A 22,098-nucleotide genomic window follows, 5' to 3' on the forward strand; every position below is an offset into this window, starting at 1 on the left:
CTGATAAGTAAGTCTCTGTTTTGGTTGGCAGGAGAGACAACACCGTGTTACTAGAGGAGGCCGAAAGGCAGGCGTTTTAGCTCACACAGGCTGGCGTGAGGTCTGGAACAGGACAAGGAAATTAGAATTTAGAAAAAAGGATGTAGCTGTTGGAATACTTAACTTTAATCCATTAATGGTGAATGTCGGTCAGGACGGTACATGATTCTCATCAATAGTAACTGATAATGGCGCCTTGCTAGGTTGTAGCAAATGACATAGCTGAAGGCTATGCTAAACTATCGTCTCGGCAAATGAGAGCATATTTTGGCAGTGAACCATTTCTAGCAAAGTCGGTTGTACAACTGGGGCGAGTGCTAGGAAGTCTCTCTAGACCTGCCGTGTGGCGGCGCTCGGTCTGCAATCACTGATAGTGGCGACACGCGGGTCCGACGTATACTAACGGACCGCGGCCAATTTAAAGGCTACCACCTAGCAAGTGTGGTGTCTGGCGGTGACACCACAGTCTCCTCACATGTCCAAATGTTAGAAGCACAGTTACATTTACAATAGAGTTGGCTTGCTAACCATGACATTTGTCTTGCCTCTAACAAGTTAAAGTTAAAAGTTGCTAAAAATATTTCTTCACTCAGTTGTTCTTTCATCACTAACAATAGTCACCATTACAAAACAGCACAGAATAACACAGATGTTCCTTGGTTCTGCCATGTGCTTTCATTACAACTTCCATGGACCAACCAACAAGTACTTCCCAGTGCCATTCACCCGCTGTGTCTACAGTCTTCTCACGATAAACTTTGGAACTGCACACACAGACAGGTGACATGCAGTAGATAGGGTTCCTTTCTCCACATTCACATCTAAAATATTGTTTGCTCAAGACGGTGGAAGGCTGAGTGTTTGTAGAATTTACGCCAAAGTTCTCAAAGCACTACATATCCCCTTCCTCAGGTTGAACACACAATATTTTATACAGTCATTATGTACATTAATATCACCCATAATAACAATTCACATTTCAACAGTATACAGTATACATAATTTTAATAATTGTGAGGACTTTTTTTTCTTCTTTTATTTGCTATCTTTCCAATCGTAAGCTCCCGGTGTCCCTGACACATGAGTAATCTACTTTCTGTTTTCACTTTTTTGTACTACATTTCCAAGTATGTACTAATTGTGGTATTTTTGTGTGGTTTGAAGTAACTCAGGGCAAAATGAAAGTGTTCTTTTGACACTCACAAACTTCCATAAAACGTAATAACGCTAATAGTGTATAGAATTCAAACTTACCAGAATAATCCCTATAAAATGTGTGACTTCTGTCACGATACTGTCCCCTTATCCTAGGATGAGTACCTATATTTTGCATGTGGGTTGACCTTTGAGAGCACTTCCTCTTTCCGTTCTGGAAGGTACACCCCTTTATGCAACATTACCATTTCTCAGGCCGTGGGTGGATTGGGCAGGTCTTGCACTTGAGTCTTCCACAGGGATATGGTCCTTGTGAATTGAGTTGGGATTGGGAGTGGCATAAGAATGGACTAGGTTGTTGTGAAGGTTGGGTGGTTAACAGAACATCACTTTAGGAGGGGTGGGAAAAATTTTGGGAAGGATGTCCTTCATTTCAGGGCATGAATTTAGGTAACAAAAGCCCTGGTGAAGAATATGGTTCAGTTGTTCCAGTCTGGGGTGGTACTGGGTGACGAAGGGGGCACCCCTTTTTGTCTGATTCTTGGGGATGGTGGGAGAATTGGTGGCATGAGGGGAAATGGCATGGGAGATCTGTTTGATGACCATGTCTGGGGTAGTACCTGTCTGTGCAGGCCTTGGTGAGACCTTCAGCATATTCAGAAAGGGAGTTCTTGTCACTGCAGAAATGTCATCCCCAAGTAGCCAGGCTGTATGGGAAGAATTTTTTTGTGTTAAAGGAATCTCTGATCCCTGAAATAGAAGCACTTCATTGACACCAATCCCTCTAACAAGAACCATCCTAATTCCAACATTGAACCTTGTCTCTTTCAGTTCATACTACCATCCAACTGTGAACCTCCACCCCCCCCCCCCCCTCCCCCTCCCTGCCTCCTACCTAACCTTCCAGAAATTCGTTACCTCCAACATAGCCTCACCATCTTTTCTCAGGTTCTTTCCTCAGAACACCAACATTTCAGTAGAAAAAAGAATTGTCATACACAGCCTCAAAATAAATCCTGATCTAATCATTCTACCTGCAGACAAATGTCCCACCATCCCACCATTGTTATGAATCACAGTGACTACCTGGCAGAAGGCCTCCACCAGTTATGTGAATGGTCCCACCCCATAAGTCCGACACAACCTCCAATCCCTGCTTAAAGCTTTAGGCCCTTCCCACAACCTCTCCCCTGAATCCATTTTTCCCCTCACCCTTATAACAGCCCACACATCCAACTTCTACATACTCACCAAAATCCACAATCGCAGTGGTTCTGAATGCCCCAGTGTGGCAGATTATTGTGCCCCCACTGAAAGAATTTTGGATCTCATTGACCAATACCTCCAACCACCAACTCGTAATCTAGCCTCCCACATAGAAGACACCAACCACTTCCTTTACTGACTCTCCACCTTTCCCACCCCTTTACCTCCTGGATCCCTACTCATCACTGTTGACACTCTCTCCCTACACAACAACATACTTCATACGCATGGTCTTGTTGCTATTCAACACTACCTTTCCCAAAGTCCACCAGACTACAAACCCATTACCTCATTCCTCGTACACCTTGCTAACTCTATCCTTACTTCCACTTTGAAGGGAAGGTAATACAAACAAATCTGTTGCATAGCCATGGGCACCCACGTGGTACCCTCCTTGCCAAACTGTTTATGACTTATCTATTGGAGACCTTCCTAGGCTCCCAAAATCCCAAACCCCTAGTCTGGGTCAGGTTCATTGATGATATCTTCATGATCTGGTCTCTGGGCAAAGACACCTATCTCCATCCCTTCACATCCATCCCTTCCCATCCATTTCACCAAATTCTCCTCAACCCAGTGTGCCACCTTTCTAGACGTAGACCACCTCCTCTCTGATACCTCCATCCACATTTCTGTCATCATTAAATCCCCCAACCACCAACATCACCTGTTGTTGTGGATTTCAATGCCCATCATCCCTTTCACATCAAAAAAATCCCTCCTCTACAGCCTGGCCATCCAAGGACAGCATACCTGCAGTGACAAGAACTCCCTTTCTGAGTATGACAATGGTCTCACCAAGGACTTCAGAGATAGGCACTATCCCCAGAAATAGTCCACAAACAGATCTCCCATGCCATTTCCCCTCACACAGCCAATCCTCCCACCACAAAGGAGTCCCCCCCTTTGTCACCCACTACTGGAAAAATTGAAACGCATCCTTTGCCAGGACTTTGATAACCCATCATCATGCCCTGAAATCAGGGACATTCTACCCAAGATCTTTCCCACCACTCCTAAAGTGGTGTCTCATCACCCACCCAACCTGCACAACTTCCTAGTACATCCCTATGCCACACCCAACCCCAACCCCTTCCAACAAGGATCACATCCCTGTGGAAGACCCAGGCACAGGACCTGTCCAATCCATCCATCAAGCACTTCATATTACAGTTATGTCACAAGGCCAGGTCAAAAGTGAAAGCAGCCACTTACCACTCTGTTGCAAACATTTCACAGCTTTTTATATTGGTATGACAACCAACCAGCTGTAAACCAGCATGAATGGCAACTGCCAAACTGCGGGCAAGAGCAAAGTAGACCACCCTGGGGCATTACATACAGCTGAACATAGCATGCTTGGTTGCAAGAGCTGCTGCACTACCTGAGCCATCTGGATCCTCCCCTCCACCAATAGCTTCCCTGAACTGCATACATGGAAGTTATTCTTACAACACGTTCCCTGCACCCATAATTATCCCAGCCTCAACCTACTGTACCATACTGTCCCCACACCCTCCACCCAAGTTTCCACTCCCTCTGTCCTGTCATATTCTCCCCATTCACATCACCCACACTCTTTGTTTGTCACCCTCTTCCAATGCACCCACCCATCTTTCCACTCCTCTCTCCTTTTTTCCCCACCTCCCTGCCCACAATTTCATGACGATGCGTGATAGCATGGAGCCCTATTCGATGCTGTTCTCTTGGACTCCTGGAGAGCTGAGTGAAGTAACAAGTCTAACCCAGAACAAGCAGTGGGATAAAACTGACAAATAAAAATTGTTTGAGAGATTTCCTTAAAAGTCCCAGTCATGGAGGGTATGTAATGTGATGCACCGGGTGGTGTTGTATGCCTTATGTAGGTTAAAAAATTATGGCAGTGAGGTGTTGGCGTTTAGAAAAAGCCTGTCAAATTGCCATTTACAACTTAACTCGATGGTTGGTTGCAGATTATCCATCATGGAAATCACATTGAGAGCGAGAAAACAGGCCCTGAGATTCAAGAACTTAGCATAATCTGTGGGCAACTGTCCTTTCAAGCAGCTTGCAGAGCCTGTTGATGGGGCTAACTGGTCAGTAACTGTAGATGGATGTTTGTTTTTGGTCAGTTTAAGGACTGGAAAGCTGATACTTTCTCATCATAACTACCAAGCCAAATTTGATTGACAACACTGAGGAGATGGTGCCATCCAGTAATTGTCAGATGTTGTAGCATCAGAATGTGAATGGAATCAGTGCCCAGGTCCATACTGTGAGATGAGCAAAGAGCCTGAAACAATCCCCAGTCAGTGTAAGGTTCATTACATAATTTGGCATGCGAAAGGGCAAATGAGAGTATGTCTTCGTCACTTATGCATCCGAAAAATAGCCAAATAAGAAGAGGATGCTGACACTGCCACAAAGAGGATTGCAAGGTTTTCAGCAAGAGCTGAAGTGTTATGACAGAGACCAGCCTGAATGAAGAGATGTGGTTCAGTTGAAGATCTTGGCCATGGGATGAAGAGGCATACTTTCCCTGGGAAGAGATGTTGTGTTCCAGCATTCCTTCCTGCTATGTTTAATTAGATGGTAAGCCTTTGCATGAAATTGCTTATAAGTGATAAGGTTGGTCTGCAAAAGACATCACTTTAAATGCTGCAGCATTCTTTGATGATTCTGAATATCTATTGCAATGTTTTTGGTCCACCATCATACCAGCCGATGATGGAGAGGATCTGTAAAAAGGGGATATAGCAGTTCCCACAGTGTTGATGTCCATGTTGGAGATGTCTTGCCCAATATCGTCAATGAAATCTGAAGGGGAGGGAGTGAAGATAAGAGCAGAGGCACACAAGTGCCAGTTGGCTCTTTGAAGCATCCAACATGGAAATTGGCCCATCTGGTGTTGGGAAGAAAGAAATAGGATCACCAGAAAGTGGTCACTGTCACAAAGATCATCATGTAGTGACCAATGCATGAAGCCACAGGACAGGAGGAAGAGACTGATAGCTGAAAAGGTGTCACAGGTGGCATTGAAGTGGGTAGGAATACCATTGGTGGGGAAACACATTTCATGGTCAGAAAGAAGCTGCCCAAGAAGAAGGCTTGTACCAAATAAAGTGTACTCCCCCCCCCCCCCCCCCCACATCCCACACCCACCCACACACACACACACACATGCACGTGGGGCTATGTGAATTTAAGTCCCCAAGCAGGAGAAAAAGAAGGGGGGGGGGGGGGGGGGAAGGTTGAGTTGTCTGATTAAAGTGGTTATCTCAGTGGAAGTAAGTGGCCTACCTGGAAGTAAATAAACATCGCGAATTACATATGATCACTGAGGATGTCTGCACTCACATTGCTATTGCCTCCAATGTGGTATGAAGGGGAATACACTCACAGATGACATCAATGTGAATCAATGTGCAAACCCCGCAGAGGCCAGTAGTTCAAAGAGAATGCATGAGAACTGCATAACATTGGGGAATGGTCATCACATAAGGGTGTTTCTTGTAGATCAACACAAGTTGCAGAAGATGAGGAAATTAGCTATTGTAATTACAGCAGTTGATGGTAACATCCATAGCATTTACACTGAATGATCTCATTATGGGTGCCCAGATTAGGCCTGAAGTGGCCAGAAGGACCAGTCATGTCACAAGATCACTACCTGCCAGTGAAGGGGATGGAACATCAGGCAGCATTGGTTCAGAATCCAACTGCTTGGGGGGATCTGGCTCCTCTAGGGTCTGGAGTAGTCTTGTCCCAATTCTTCTCCTTCTTAGACTTTAGTGGCCATGATTCTTGCAAGGTCCTATGATGAGTCCAGCAATGTACAGTGAGTGGCCACACTGGTACCAACAGACTGCTGTTCCTTGAGCCATTGGCAGGTGTTGAAATGGGTCCCAAGAGGAAGTCTTGGCGCTGGCAGATGCTGGAGGAGGAAGCTGCTCTCTGGTTTGGTGCTGGAAGGGGTTGTCAAAGATGGCACTATGGGAACCCCAAGAGAGGAGGATGGTGGGAGAACTGGTTTAGAAAAAATAGAGGTAATGGTGGTGACGGCTGTGACTTTTCATAATTAGTCAGTGTGTCAACTGTATGTGGGCATTCATATTTTTTCAGTCCTCATTATACGACAGGTGGGCAATAGATTTATATTTCACTATTTTATTTTCTTTATTGAAGACTGAGCAAACCAGTGAGTGTGAAGGGTGGTGTTCCATGCAGTTGACACAAAGGTTTTTATTTACAAGGACTACCTTCATGGATGATCATTCACAGTTGCCACATTTTGTATCTGCCTCGGAGCAGGATGACATATGACTGAAGTATAAGCATGGAAGCACCTCATGGGTCATAGGAGATCAGGTTTCACATCACATGTGTACACCATGACTAACTTTCTCAGGGAGGATATCCTTTCAGAGGCTACGATAAAGACACCTGTACCCATTGGATTATCCTTGGGACCTTTCTGAATGCATTAGACGAATTGGACACTTCGCCACTTGAGATTATCCCATAGCTCCTCATTCTTTTGGAGCATAAGGTTTCTGTTGAAGATGTTTCCTTTGACCATATTCAAAGTTGTGTTTGGGGCAATGGAAACTGGTATGCCACCCAGTTGTTCAAACGCCTGAAGAGCTGTAGGCTGCACAACAGAGGAGGCTTTAATCAATAGCGGTCCGCTGTGCATTTTTCCCAATGACTCAACTTCTCCAAACACACTTCGTCACTTGAGATTATCCCATAGCTCCTCATTCTTTTGGAGCATAAGCTCTCTGTTGAAGATGTTTCCTTTGACCATATTCAAAATTGTGTTGGGGGCAATGGAAATTGGTATGCAACCCAGATGTTCAAATGCCTGAAGAGCTGTAGACTGCACAACAGAGGAGGCTTTAATCAATAGCGATCCACTGTGCATTTTTCCCAATGACTCAACTTCTCTAAACCTATCTTCAATATGTTCCAAAAAATAATGGCTGTGTTGCAGTAAAAGTATAGCTATCAATTGAGATACTAAGTACTGGAAAAATTGTTTTGCTTCCAGAAATTTGGCTTGTCCATTTTTCCATAGAGTAACCAGCATAAAGAAAGTGTCTGCATTGAAACTTCTATACCTGTCTCATAAGATGACTGGATCAGAACAGTATCAAGAGCTCTCTTCCCATGAGTGCCTCCCAACAGCATCAAAGGCTATTTGGTGCAATGACTGTCACTGGGATAGGTGACGCCCAAGAGGATGGTATCTACTCCTTGGCAAGCATGGAGAGCTAGTAGCTAAGGTGTCAGCAGTGGAGTCCCATGTTGGTGGCTTTTGGAGTGGAGGGGGGCTCAGACAAAAAGGCATATAATGACGTCACCATGTTGGATAGGTTACAGTGTTAGCTTTCAAGTGCACATAAGAGCCTAGGCAGGTGTTGTGCACAGATATTTTTTAACACTGAATGCAGTAGTCTTTATTTAAGGTGTTCTTCCCCATTTGGTCCATCTTACAGAAAAACATTTGGAATATAAAGAGCAAATCCAGAAAGGGACCAAAAATTACTTCAGCTGGGTAGTGAGTGGAAGGATATTCCAAGAAAGGAAGGATGAACATAGGGAAACCAGAGTGAAAATGTTTCATAGCCATCTTAAGTGCACAACTGACTCTCTTTGTGGTGGCCAGGTATTATATCCTATGCGATCTCACATCCAATCTCATACACAACAGTGAAGTCCTACCTTTTCAGTACTCTTCCCCAAAAAATGTTGTTGGGCATCAGAGTAAAAGGCACTGATTTCTATCATTAGTGTACTAGTTTTTCACACTGTTCTGCTCTATGATGTATGAAGTGTTGGTGTTGATATGTTAGTGGTTCATGATGCCATGATAAATTACATGTCACTTTCTGATAACTTTGTACTATATATCTGCACAATAGTATACAAAATATGCACTAAGCAATTTGACAACAAAATTTAACAGATAAAGTGACATTCATGTTTAGATTAGATTAGATTTACTTTCATTCCAATTGATCCGTAGTGAGGAGGTCCTCCAGGATGTGGAACATGTCAGAAAAACAACAATACATGACAAATATTTAAACTAAAACAAATAAGCTAATGTACCATTCCACAGGTCCCAAGTGGAATGATTGTCATTTTTTAATGAACACTAAGAGTCATTTTACAAATACTATTGCACTGAATTTAAAATAAAAAAGTTTTATATTTATTTATAAGGTAAGAAACATGTAATACAACTACTGTAATACTTATTTACAATGAACACATTACTGCACTGAAATGGTGCAGAAGTTAGATTATACTTACACACACACACACACACACACACACACACACAAATTTTCAGTGAACACATTACTGCACTGAAATTGTGCAGAAGTTATGTTGTACTTATATACAAATCAGTTGGTTTTCCTCAGAAATTCATCAATGGAGTAGAAGGAGTTGGCCACCAATAAATCCTTTAGGCTTCTCTTAAACTGAATTTCATTGGTTGTTAAGCTTTTTATGGCTGCTGGCAAGTTATTGAAAATGTGTGTTCCTGAATAATGCACACCTTTTTGTACAAGACTAAGTGACTTTAAATCCTTGTGAAGATTATTCTTATTTCTAGTATTGATTCCATGAATTGAGCTGTTGGTTTGAAAGAGTGATATATTTTTAATGACAAATTTCATTAAGGAATAAATATATTGGGAAGCTGTAGTTAGTATCCCTAGTTCCCTAAACAGGCTTCTGCAGGATGTTCTTGAGTTCACACCACATATAATTCTTACTGCACGTTGTAATGGTTAAATAGCTAGTCCTGACTTATGCCATACACTGTACACTAGTGACTTGTCATCTACTGTACTGTTATTCTGATGTAAGCTATCTAGTGTTATTTGGACATAGTTTACACAGATTTTGCTGTTTCTTATTTAGCCATCCATTAGGTACTATGTCCCCTGCAGCAGATGTAGATGTTAAGTAGATGTTTGATTCTACAGTCTTGTTGAGTTGTTAGAACTGTGGATGAAGATTCACTGCACTCATTGGAATGTTTTGCTTCTGATCAGCTGTTTACATTTTCATCTCTCATATTTGTTAGAACTGTGGATGAAGATTCACTGCACTCATTGGAATGTTTGCTTCTGATCAGCTGTTTACGTTTTCATCTCTCATATTTAATGATTATTTTTGGAAACAGCAATCAGTATTTATTGACAGAGATTCCATTTAGTACAAAAATAAACTATTATGGTGATATTAAACACTATCATGAAGGCTACTTAAGTACATTAACTGGGTTCAAGATTCAGGCAACTGCACAGCAGCTGATAAACTAAACATCGTTAACAGTTTATACGCTTGTTTCCACATAATTATTGGACATACATTAAAGAAAGTATGTAAAGTATTGTATTTTTTCACCAGCTTCATGTTGCAGCACAAGATCAACAATTAAACAAATATGTTAAGTACCAGTTAGCTTGACCAATAAATAAACCATTCCTTCTTAAATTGAAAATTAAATCTATTTTTCTTTTAGACAACTTATTTGTGAAGATGCAGTTATTAAAAACAACATATCTGATTTGTTTTATTATGGAACTTTAGTTTTGACAATTCCCTTAACAGCATAAAGAAAAAATAGTCTTTACAAATAAAACTGAATATCTAATAGTTTATTACTCTCTGTATTTGTTAAGAAAACTTCTAAATTCTGATACTTTTGTAAATGCAACATAGTCTTCTAGGTTACAAGCACCAGGTCGACTGTGACCTCCAATCATACTAACAATTCCCTGCACAAAATAAAGCTTGCTTGAAGGCGATAAGGGATTGAGTTCATGTACGAAGGTGAGCCCTCCACCAGTGTCTCCACTACATGCAGTTGTCCCTGCAAATAAGCAACAGGTTCATTAACTTGTACACAACAAGGTCATCAAGATCGAAATTTCTATAACAAAACATCATCTTACTGTAGCTCTCTCTGAACTTCTGTAAAGGACAGATTGTTAATTGTGAAATAGAGGAAGCATTGAGTGCCAGACAAACATGTTGAAAAAGAACAGCTATATATTATTAGTTATTGGACTAAGTATTTTGTCAAACATAGACAAAACACTCACACATGCATAAAACACAAAGACAAACATGACAGTTGTCATTTACAGGTGCTATGCCCTGACTGCGATAGTGTCTGAGGTGAGCAGCAATCTTTTCTGCGATGATCAGTGGGGGGTACAGAAGAGGTATTTGGTGAGTATGTGCGGGGAAAGCTGAGTAGGATGGGGAAAGATCTAGTGCTGCTTGTGGAAGTGTGCAGGGGCATGCTAGGGATGCAATGGTGTTCTCAGCATACTCAACAACACCCCATGCAGAATATTGCACAGTGGTTGCAGCAAAGTTGATGGATCAAGTGTCTGCTTTGTCAAGTAGCCTGCCTTTAATGGGTAGGAGATTCCCATAACAGGACAGGAACTGGCATTTATGAGATGGGCCATGCCTTACATCTACATTTACTGCACAGATATGAGCAAGGAGTTGGAAGCAGGGGTGAAACAGGCTCACACAAGGATAATGTGTAGGTTTGGTAGGTGGAGAACCACCACTGTGGGAGGGGTGGGGAGGATAGTGGAGAGGATATTTCTCATTCCAGGGAAAGACAAGAGGTAATCAAAATTTTTGACAGAAAAAGTGATTCAGTTGCTCGAGTCCTGGGTGGTACTAGGTAGACCTAAATGCAATGCTTACCTGCATCCTCTCACTACCACCTAATCCAGTCCTGTAATGGCCATCTCCTACTCCATCAAAGGCAGGGCCACCTGTGAAAGAATCCACATGACCTAGCAACTTAGCTGCAACCACTGTGCAACATTCTACACGGACATGACAATTAACAACAAGCTGTCTGTCCACATGATCAGCCACTACCAAACTGTGGCCAAGAGATAGATGGTTCACCCAGGTGAAGAGCATGCTGTACAACACAATGTGTTGGAGTCCAATGACTGCTTTACAGCCTGTCACATCTCGATTCTTCCTTCCACAACAGATTTTCTAAGCTGTGTGGGTGGAACCCTCCTTATGATATATCCTCCATTCCTGTATGCCCCTGGCCTCCACCTATGCTAGTCCCTGTGCTACACCTGCCAATACGGTCAGACCTGCATATGCCTTCTATCTCTCCAGCAGACCTGCATAGTCCTTTCCCCTTCTTTGCTTCCCTCCTCTCCCCTATTTCCCCTTAACACAGCCACCCAATTATGCAACTAACACCCCACCATCTTATCCCCACACTCTATCATCCTATCCCCATCACGCCACTGCACGCTCCCACAGGCAGCACTAGCATCTACCTCATCTCCACCCTGCCATCCTGCCCTCTCCACTCCATGCCTCTTCTGTAACCCTTCTACTCGCCCTAGCAAAGACCGCTGTGCATCCCAGGTGCTGTTGCAGTCAAGTAATAGCACCCAGATCCTACAGAGCCCATGTGTGTGTTTCCAAATGTGAATGGGTGTGTGTTTTGTCTATGTCTGATGAAGGACAATAGTGAATAACTATGAATCTTGTTCAATGGACCTATCTGCCACTCAGTGCTTCCTATGCGGTGAGTAGTAATCCATCCTTTTAATATTGTTATTCTATCCTGGCTTTTCCATTGCTTTGTTTCTCTCACAATTTATTAATAAATAATTCTTAAATAATTGAATCAGTGCCACTTACTGATACAATGATTAATGTTTGAAATTAATACTAACTTAATGTACTTTAATATTGGACATTGAGTCTTACTTCCAAAAACTAACATCTTAAAGAAGAGTGTTGTCTATATGTGAATAATGTCATCAAAAATTTTGCAAGTTATCCAAATGGAATAGTAAGGGAGCTAAGCAGTGTGTGGGAAATGTGTTAGACTGTCACTAAACTCAAGGAAACATGTATTAAGTAACAACAACAACAACAACAACAACAGGAACTCTCATACACAGAACTATCTGTCAGAAGGAAAATAATGGCCTAGTTAGCATCAATAGAGGCATTTTCCAGGGTGACTCATTGTCCCCACTGCTAATCATCATCACCTTTATTCCACTGTCAACCATCTCCTACAAAACAAACCTGGGCTATCAGACAGGGAGAAATTCTCTGAAAATATCCCACCTGCTGTACCTGGATGATCTGAAGCTCTGTGGAAAATTGAAAATGAAATCCAGGCTGACCTCTGAATCTTTTTCAGTCACATCAGAATGGAATTCAGCTTCGAATAAAGTGTCACACTGGTACTAAAGAAGATGAAAATCTCAGAAAACGAAGATGTCACAATGCTAAAGGGGTAAACCAACAAGTGTCATCAGATAGGAGGCAGCAAATAGCTAGGTATTAGAAGCTGGACAACATTAAGCATGAGTAATCAAAAAATGTGGTCAGCAACTTGTACACCCAAATGGGGTCAGAAAAATTTTGAAAAGTAAACCAGATGGCACCATACGGTCAAGGCACACAATGCCTGGGCAATACTCATCATCAGGCACACTGCCAATATTGTGAACTGGACTCAAGTACAGGTGGTTAATGTGGACAGGAAAATAAGAGATCTCATGAAAATTGACTACACTCTCCATTCCTGCTGTGAAATTACAGTCTGTACTTGCCCAGAAAAGCTGCTGGGGGAGGACTCTTGACAGTGAGACAGACACAGAAAGAAGAGAACGAGGAATAGCACCCCGTATCATGCCTTTGTTAAGTCAGATGATAGTGAGCAGGTTGATACAATGAGTTATGGTTGTAGCATGATAGCTGTGTGCTCTCATACAGCAGCAGTGCTTCACAAAAAGAGCACTTGCATCCTGGGATTCCCATTTGAGTTCATGAAGCATGTCTGTAATACATACATGCTGGTTGAAACTACTGGCAGCAAATTGAGCAGTGCGCCTCTGAATTGCTTGAATGTCTTCCTTTAATCTGACCTGGTGAGGATCCCAAATACTAACACTACTCAAGCGTGGGTTGCATTAGTGTTTTATATGCCATCTCCTTTATAGATGAGCTACACATTCTCAAAAGTTCTCCCAATAAGATAAAGTTGAACATTTGCCTTCAAAACTACCAAACTAACATGCTCATTCCATTTCGTATCCATCTGCATCGTTATGCCTAGATATTTAATTGAGTGACTGTGTCAAGCAGCACACTTCTAATGAAATTATAAAATTGTTCATTTTACTCATCCACATTAACTCCCACATTAACTCACAGTTTTTCACATGTGCAGCACACTGTCTTTCATCACACCAACTAGAAATCCTATGTAAGCTACCTTATAACCTTCTACAGTCACTCAGTGATGAAATCTTCCCGTACACCACAGGTTCATCAGCAAACAGCCATGAGCTGCTGCTCACCCTGTCATTCAGATCATTTGTGTATATAGAGAATAAGAATGACACTGTTGCCCTTCCCTGAGGCACTCCTGATGATATCCTTGTGTCTGATGCTCTGATAAACACTTGCCATCAAGGATAATGTACTGGGTTCTATTAATTAAAAAGTCTTTCAGCACCTAACATATCTGAGAACCTAATCTGTATGCACAGACCATTGTCAATAGCCTGCATTGGGGTACCATGTCAAACACTTTCAGGAAATCTAGTTATATGGAATATGCCTGTCACCCTCCATATGTGATACATTCTAAATCTGTGTAGATTTATGGACAACTATTGACAGCTTGAGCTGTGACAGAAAGATTCCTCAGACTAATTAAAAAAATTCTCAACATATTGGCACAAATGAGCCATGGAAACTTTGTCATCTTCTGGCGACCAGGAACTAATCAGACCACAAAAAGTTGTCAATAGTGAACATGCCCCTGGGGGATATCCAAGTTCAGATAGATCGGATGCTACAATATAATACATCACACATCACATTTGTGGATGAAAAAATGGGTGGATCACTGACACTGCCATCCCATGTGATAGAAAAATCAGTTAGAAACAACTTGAAATCCTCGACAGATATGAGTGCTCAAAAATCGAACTACAACAACTGATGAATTCTAGGAAAGTTGCCCTGGTGGGTCTCATCACACTGGGAGCAGTGCCTAAAGATCTCAGTGGGCACTCAGAAACAATTGTATAGATAAAATATTCATCTGCCAGTAACAAAAAGCCATGTTACTGGGCTCCACATGAATTAACTGCTGATGAATAAAAATATGAAATCAAGCATTCTGAACTCATTACTATCATAAACAACAAGTATAATAATAATAATAATAATAATAATATCCATGAAGCCACCACACTGCCATAGCAAGGGGAGTGATGGTGGACTGGGAGGTCCTCACCTGCTGAACAGAGAACGCCAACTACAGCCAGATATCAGGCTTTCTCTGAGGCTTACAGTCTTGACAGTATTTTGGCTAGTGTAGAACATCACTGGCCCTAACCTCCAGTTTTCAACTTCCACAAGCACAGAGGGAAGTTCAGCAGCAGCAGCTACTACCTCAGGCAGTAACTGATCCACTGTCATCTTGAATGGCGCAAAAAGACTTTTGGATTCTGGGCAACTTGCAATGAAATGCTTGAAGCTATTGGTCCAGTAAATACTGGACACAGACACTGAAACTCTTTTGCTACTTATGAAGAATAGTCTCTTCTTGAGACTGACAAAGTGAAAAGAGCGACTAACGCCTCGTCCCGATATCAGATACTGACTTTGGCAATTTGAAAAATGAGATGATTTGTGGACCATCATTGCTCTGAGTCATGAGGTTGTAGAGTCTTCAGAGGCTAGACTGGTAAATGTGTAGTAAAAACTGGCCCACACTTAAGAAGATTTATTGTCATCAGTTAGAGATTGCATTCAGTTATGTACTTCACCTCTTCTACTCTTCCTTATAAGAATGCAAACAGAGTTTACACAATAATGGAAGTATGTGTGTCATTTGGTCAGGTAAATAAGAACCCAGAAGGAACAGACACATTCTGGGAGGAGCTGAAACATATCCTCACAACAAACACACCATCATTTGGCATGGGGATTTCAATGCACAGTTTGATGAGGAAAGAAAATATCAGAGGATTATTGGAAATTACCCAGCTCACAGGAGAATCAACTGCAATCAAGAGAGACTAGCGGAGCTATGCAGAGCATTCAATCTGTTTTAGAGTCAACTGTTTTCAAACACCTGCCCAGAAAAAGACAACTTTGACATCTCCATCTCCATGTATTCCAAACTGAGCATGTCACCGCTGCACAGAGGGCACAGGCAACATGAGATATGAAATGTAAAGGTTCTTAGTAATGTCAACCTAAACTTGAACCACTACCTTCTAAAGATCAAAGTTAGACTACTTCCAAGAAATACCTAGAAGATTACTTCTCCAAAAAGCTATAAGTTTGACACAGACAAGCCGAGGAGAAACCAAGAATTAACTACAAATTGCAAACGTTAAATGTGGTTCTGAGAACATCTACATGAGGCTATAGTCAGAGCATCTGAGGAGGCTAGCCACTCATGAAATCAAGAACGCATGCCTGGTGGGATAAATAATGTGATTCAACAGTACTGTTAAGACAGGTTCCTCAGCAGAAAAAGAACTGTAATAAAAATGAAGTGAACAGGGTCACCTTCATACACACAAGAAAATCTTTAACAAGAACTGCCTGAAGGGTGATATGCACATTTGATAAAAATTAGTTGGTAAAGATTGAGCAAGTTCCACACAAAAAATAGTGCACATAGTGTCTGTAAAACATTTGAGCACAATCTGAGCAAATGTGAGCTCCTGAGCCTCCAGTTCAAAGATTCCATAGGGAAACTTGCCCACAGTGAGAATGATAATTTCCAGATTCTAGTAAGTCATATTGAATGTCTCTTCACCTGCAAGGCTCCTGAGACTGCATTCATTTATAAAAACAATTCAGACATCCACGCATATTCATCTCAACTCATGAAGGAACAAATCAGAAAGATCACCCAACCTCCAAAGGACACAAGTCACCATGCAAACATCTAATTAGTGCTAAACTCTGGAAACATGCAGGGAAGAAGGCAATCAAAAACTTGCTGCAATTATTCAGCAGATCTGGAAAAGTAAAGGACTTCCAAGTGAATGCACCTGTGCCATAATTCATCTGCTACATAAAAAAGGGGACAGAAGAGACGTAGACAACTACTGTGGCATCTCCCTCCTGCTAGCAACCTACAAGATCTTCTCAAATGCTCAATAGAATAGAGTTGAACAACAAACTAATTCATAATTTCCAGAATACCTAGAAGATTTCAGAAGAGGAAAGTCTTGTATACAGCAGATAACAAATCTGAAGACAATATTTTCATACATGAAACTGATGAACAACTAATATGTGGTGACCTTTGTTGATTTCAGGAAGGCATAAGACTGAACTGATCAAACCAGCCTATCTCAAATCCTTGAATAGTTTGGCTTAGGTAACAACACAAAAGCAGTTATGCAGTGAACCCTGGCCAACACCACTTCCAAAGTGAAGTTCTGCTTTTGAAATCAGGGTGAGAGTAGGACAAGGAGATCAACAATCATCTCTTCTCACCAACTCTGTTTTTGGAAAGGTCGTACAAGACTGGTGAAATGAAATGAGCATTTCAGGAGTAGGGATATGGCTAGACTACAAGTACACAAATCTTTCATTTGAGTGTCCAGCCTTTGAGATAATTCAGTGATCTGTCCATACTACACACCACAAGCAACTGAAGAACAGGCAGTAAAGGCTGTGCTTCACACCTATTTTGAGAAGATGCACATTATGAAAAAAGTAAAACCAGTACCAACAGAGCTGGAAATTGGACTAAAAAAAATAAGCAGACAGATTAATTTTAAATAAGTAGGTGAATGGGTAGAGTCTAACCTATCAAAGAAATAAGAACCTGTGTCACCCATAAAAAAAATGGAAATGGACAACCAGTTAACTAATGGCATTTGCAACAAGAGACTGATGTCCTTAAATGGCAAAATTAGACAATATTGCACTCTTATTTGACCAGAGGCTCTATAGGTGGCAGAAACTTTTACAATGAACAAGAAAGGACTAATGGAGAAATGTGAGGCCAAAGAAATATATTTTTGAGAAAAATTTTGGGTCTCTTCAAAGAAGCAGCAAGTATGGAAGGCACCACAACTGTGAATTATATAAGCAGGCAGAGAAGATAAGTGACATGATTCATAAAAAGAAGATTGCTTTTTAGTCCCTATACTACAAATGATCCAAGGAAGTATATCTAAAAGGATACTAACCTACTTTCAACAAGAGAAAATGAAATTAGCACACTTCACAGAAGTTGAAAAGATGTACGACTGCTGGCAGTATGATCTACTTAAAGAAAGAACTATGAACATACAAATATGTTAGGAAAGTTCTGGCAGAATGTACATAATATAGGTGTAATGGTGACTAAACACAGAATAGCAGAGGTGTTGAGCCATTGACAGGCATTCACAAATGAAAGAGAGAACCTATTGGCTTTGGAATAAATCTTTAGTTGAGTTAGAGTACACACACACACACACACACACACACACACACACACACACACACACACACTCCTACATTGTGCCGGGATTGCTTTTTGGCAGGTGGACTAGGATGGGATGAGAGTTATGTTGGGTGGGGTGGATGGACGGAGGGAGTAGCAGGAGGCACGAAGAAAGAATGAGCTTGCAGCTGAGAGTGTGGCAGCAGATTTGGTCAAGTATGCAGGAGAAACAGTTTTGGCAGATGCATGAGCTAGGTATGTGAGATACTGGACTGGAACTTCTGAGGTTCAGCACATGATGAAGATGATGTGGAGCATGGATTTTGGGGCACAGACAGAAGAAGGCAAAACTTTTGGGTAAGGTAACCCAGATCTAAGCAAAGAAGGGAAGGCAGAAAGGTGGAAGGAGTATATAGAGGGTTTATACAAGGGCGATGTACTAGAGGACAATATTATGGAAATGGAAGAGGATGTAGATGAAGACGAAATGGGAGATAAGATACTGCGTGATGAGTTTGACAGAGCACTGAAAGACCTGAGTCGAAACAAGGCCCCGGGAGTAGACAACATTCCATTAGAACTACTGATGGCCTTGGGAGAGCCAGTCATGACAAAACTCCACCATCTGGTGGGCAAGATGTATGAAATAGGTGAAATACCCTCAGACTTCAAGAAGAATATAATAATTCCAATCCCAAAGAAAGCAGGTGTTGACAGATATGAAAATTACCGAACTATCAGCTTAATAAGTCACAGCTGCAAAATACTAACGCGAATTCTTTACAGACGAATGGAAAAACTGGTAGAAGCGGACCTTGGGGAAGATCAGTTTGGATTCCGTAGAAATGTTGGAACACGTAAGGCAATACTAACCTTACGACTTATCTTAGAAGAAAGATTAAGAAAAGGCAAACCTACATTTCTAGCATTTGTAGACTTAGAGAAAGCTTTTGACAATGTTAACTGGAGTACTCTCTTTCAAATTCTGAAGGTGGCAGGGGTAAAATACAGGGAGCGAAAGGCTATTTACAATTTGTACAGAAACCAGATGGCAGTTATAAGAGTTGAGGGGCATGAAATGGAAGCAGTGGTTGGGAAAGGAGTGAGACAGGGTTGTAGCCTCTCCCCGATGTTATTCAATCTGTATGTTGAGCAAGCAGTAAAGGAAACAAAAGAAAAATTTGGAGTAGGTATTAAAATTCATGGAGAAGAAGTAAAAACTTTGAGGTTCGCCGATGACATTGTAATTCTGTCAGAGACAGCAAAGGACTTGGAAGAGCAATTGAACGGAATGGACAGTGTCTTGAAAGGAGGATATAAGATGAACATCAACAAAAGCAAAATGAGGATAATGGAATATAGTCAAATTAAATCGGGTGATGCTGAGGGAATTAGATTAGGAAATGAGACACTTAAAGCAGTAAAGGAGATTTGCTATTTAGGGAGTAAAATAACTGATGATGGTCGAAGTAGAGGGGATATAAAATGTAGACTGGCAATGGCAAGGAAAGCGTTTCTGAAGAAGAGAAATTTGTTAACATCGAGTATAGATTTAAGTGTCAGGAAGTCGTTTATGAAAGTATTTGTATGGAGTGTAGCCATGTATGGAAGTGAAACATGGACGATAACTAGTTTGGGCAAGAAGAGCATAGAAGCTTTCAAAATGTGGTGCTACAGAAGAATGCTGAAGATAAGGTGGGTAGATCACATAACTAAAGAGGAGGTATTGAATAGGATTGGGGAGAAGAGAAGTTTGTGGCACAACTTGACTAGAAGAAGGGATTGGTTGGTAGGACATGTTTTGAGGCATCAAGGGATCACAAATTTAGCATTGGAGGGCAGCGTGGAGGGTAAAAATCATAGAGGGAGACCAAGAGATGAATACATTAAGCAGATTCAGAAGGATGTAGGTTGCAGTAGGTACTGGGAGATGAAGAAGCTTGCACAGGATAGAGTAATATAAGGAGCTGCATCAAACCACTCTCAGGACTGAAGACCACAACAACAAGGGTGTGGTGACAATTTTCTAGAGGAGGCTGAGACCAGGAGGGTTACAAGAGCAATGGATGTGTTTCAAGGACAACTCACATGTGCTCTGTTCAGAAAAGCTGGTGCTGGAGGTAGGATCCAGATGGCCCAGGCTGTGAAAAAGCCACTGAACTTAAGCATGTTATACTCAGCTTTATTTTAGCATGTTATGCTCAGCTTTATATTGTGCCACTGGTTGTCATCTTTGTTTTTCGTGACAGCTTGGGGTTGACCAATCATTCCCTGGTTGGTTGTTGTACTGACATAATAATCTATTGAGTGACTGTCGAAATGTTGGCATGTGACATGGCTGCTTCCACAGATGGCCCTGCCTCTCTCAGGATAGGATTGGTCTATGACAGAACTGGTGGAGTAAGAAGTGCTGGGTGAATGGATTGGGCAGGTCTTGCACCTGGGTATTCCACAGAGGTATGGCCTTTGTGGCAATTATTTGGGAATGGGACTAGCATAAGGATGGAGTAGGATGTTGTGGAGGTTGGCTGGGCGCCGGAAGATCACTTCAGGAGGGATGAAAAGGATATTGAGTAGGATGTCTCTCATTTAAGGGTATGATGATAGAAAAAGCCCTGGAAAAAGATAGGATGGTTCAGTTGTTTCAATCAGGGTAATACTGGGTTGTGAGAGGGTGTATCTTTTGTAGGTAATTCTCAGGAGAGGTGAGAGGATTAGGGGTGTGTGAGGATATGGTACGGGAAATCTTTTTGTGGACTATGTTTGTGGGGTAGTGCCTGTCTGTGAAGGCGTCTGTGAGACCTTCAGCACACTGTGCAAGTGAATATGCATCTCGGGGAACCACACTGTATGGTAGCAGTTTTTTGGTGTAGAAAGGATGTCAGCTGTTAAAATGCAGGTACTGTGGGTTAGTGTGGTTAGTGTGTTTATATGAACAGAAGGAGACATCAGGGGGAGTTTAATGTACAGGGAAATGGCATGTTCAGTTGTGGAGGACCAGGTGAAGTGGAAGGGAGACAGTGGGTTGTGTAGGTATGAGGACAGGGCATCTTTGCCCAGAATCCACATCATTAAAATATCATCAATGAACTTGAACCACACAATGGGTCTGGAGTGTTGGAAGTTTCCTCTATATAGCCCATAAAAAGGATGCCATACTGATGCTCATGGCTGTGGCAAAGATTTGCTTATTTACTTTGTGCCAAAGGACAAGCAGTTGTGTTTGGGGATACAGTTTGGAGTCTGAAGGATATTGGAAGTGGTAGTCTGCCATAACAGCAAGACCATACTCATCTCAGATGTTGGTGTGCAGGGAGTTGGCCTCAACAGTGATAAGTAAGGTCCAGGGTGATAAAGAGAACTGTAAAGATAGTGGTTGGTATCCTACATATGAAGGGCTATGTTTTGGACAATAGGTTTGAGGTGTTGGTCAACATGGAAATTCTTTCTGTAGGAGCATAATATCCAGCTAAAATGGAGCATCCAAGATTGTTGAGTTTGTGGATTTTGTGGAGCATGCAGAAGGTTAATGTGAGAGGTATCATTAAGGTGAGAGGTTTTGAAATGAGCCTAATGACTTCATTAGGGATTTGACATTATGTTGGACTTCAGGGATGGGATCACTATGGCAGAATTTGTAGGTGGAGGAGTCAGAAGGCACAAGCTTTCCATCAGGTAGTCACTGTGATTTATAACAACAGTGGTGGAAACTTTGTCTGCAGGAAGGATGATTAGACCAGAACTTGTTTTCAGGTAGGGACGTGGGGAAGGATGGTAAGTGATGGAAACCTCTTATACCAATATTTTTACAGGTCATGTAAAGGAAACATACCTAGCCTCCAAAATTCAAACTCCTTCTCTTGTTCAGGTTCATTAATGGTATATTCATGATCTGGCCTCAGCACCAAGAAACACTATTCTCACTTCTCTACAACCACAACACTCTGGCTCAAATCTGCTTCACCTAGTCCTCCTCAACCAACATGCCACCTTCCTGGATTTTGACCTCCACCATTCTGATGGCTCCATCTAGAGCTCTCTCTGTATTAAGCCCACTAATCACTAACAGTACCTGCATTTTTGTCAGCTGTCTTCCCTCATACACCCAAACATCACTGCCACACAGCCTCTCCACCCAT

The 22,098-nt window shown here is 41.8% G+C and overlaps 1 protein-coding gene across 1 annotated transcript in view; it reads right to left on the minus strand.

Annotated features, from left to right (window-relative positions):
• The window catches only part of LOC126413210 (mannan-binding lectin serine protease 2-like), a 165,086-nt gene that overhangs the window by 27,814 nt on the left and 115,174 nt on the right, over nucleotides 1-22,098 (minus strand). Inside the window, exon 5 of the mRNA XM_050083107.1 lies at nucleotides 10,196-10,333. Coding sequence (XP_049939064.1) covers nucleotides 10,196-10,333 — 138 coding nt within the window. The remainder of the gene's footprint in view (nucleotides 1-10,195; nucleotides 10,334-22,098) is intronic.

The sequence above is a fragment of the Schistocerca serialis genome, chromosome 7, assembly GCF_023864345.2.
Source record: "Schistocerca serialis cubense isolate TAMUIC-IGC-003099 chromosome 7, iqSchSeri2.2, whole genome shotgun sequence".
NCBI classification, from domain to species: domain Eukaryota; kingdom Metazoa; phylum Arthropoda; class Insecta; order Orthoptera; family Acrididae; genus Schistocerca; species Schistocerca serialis.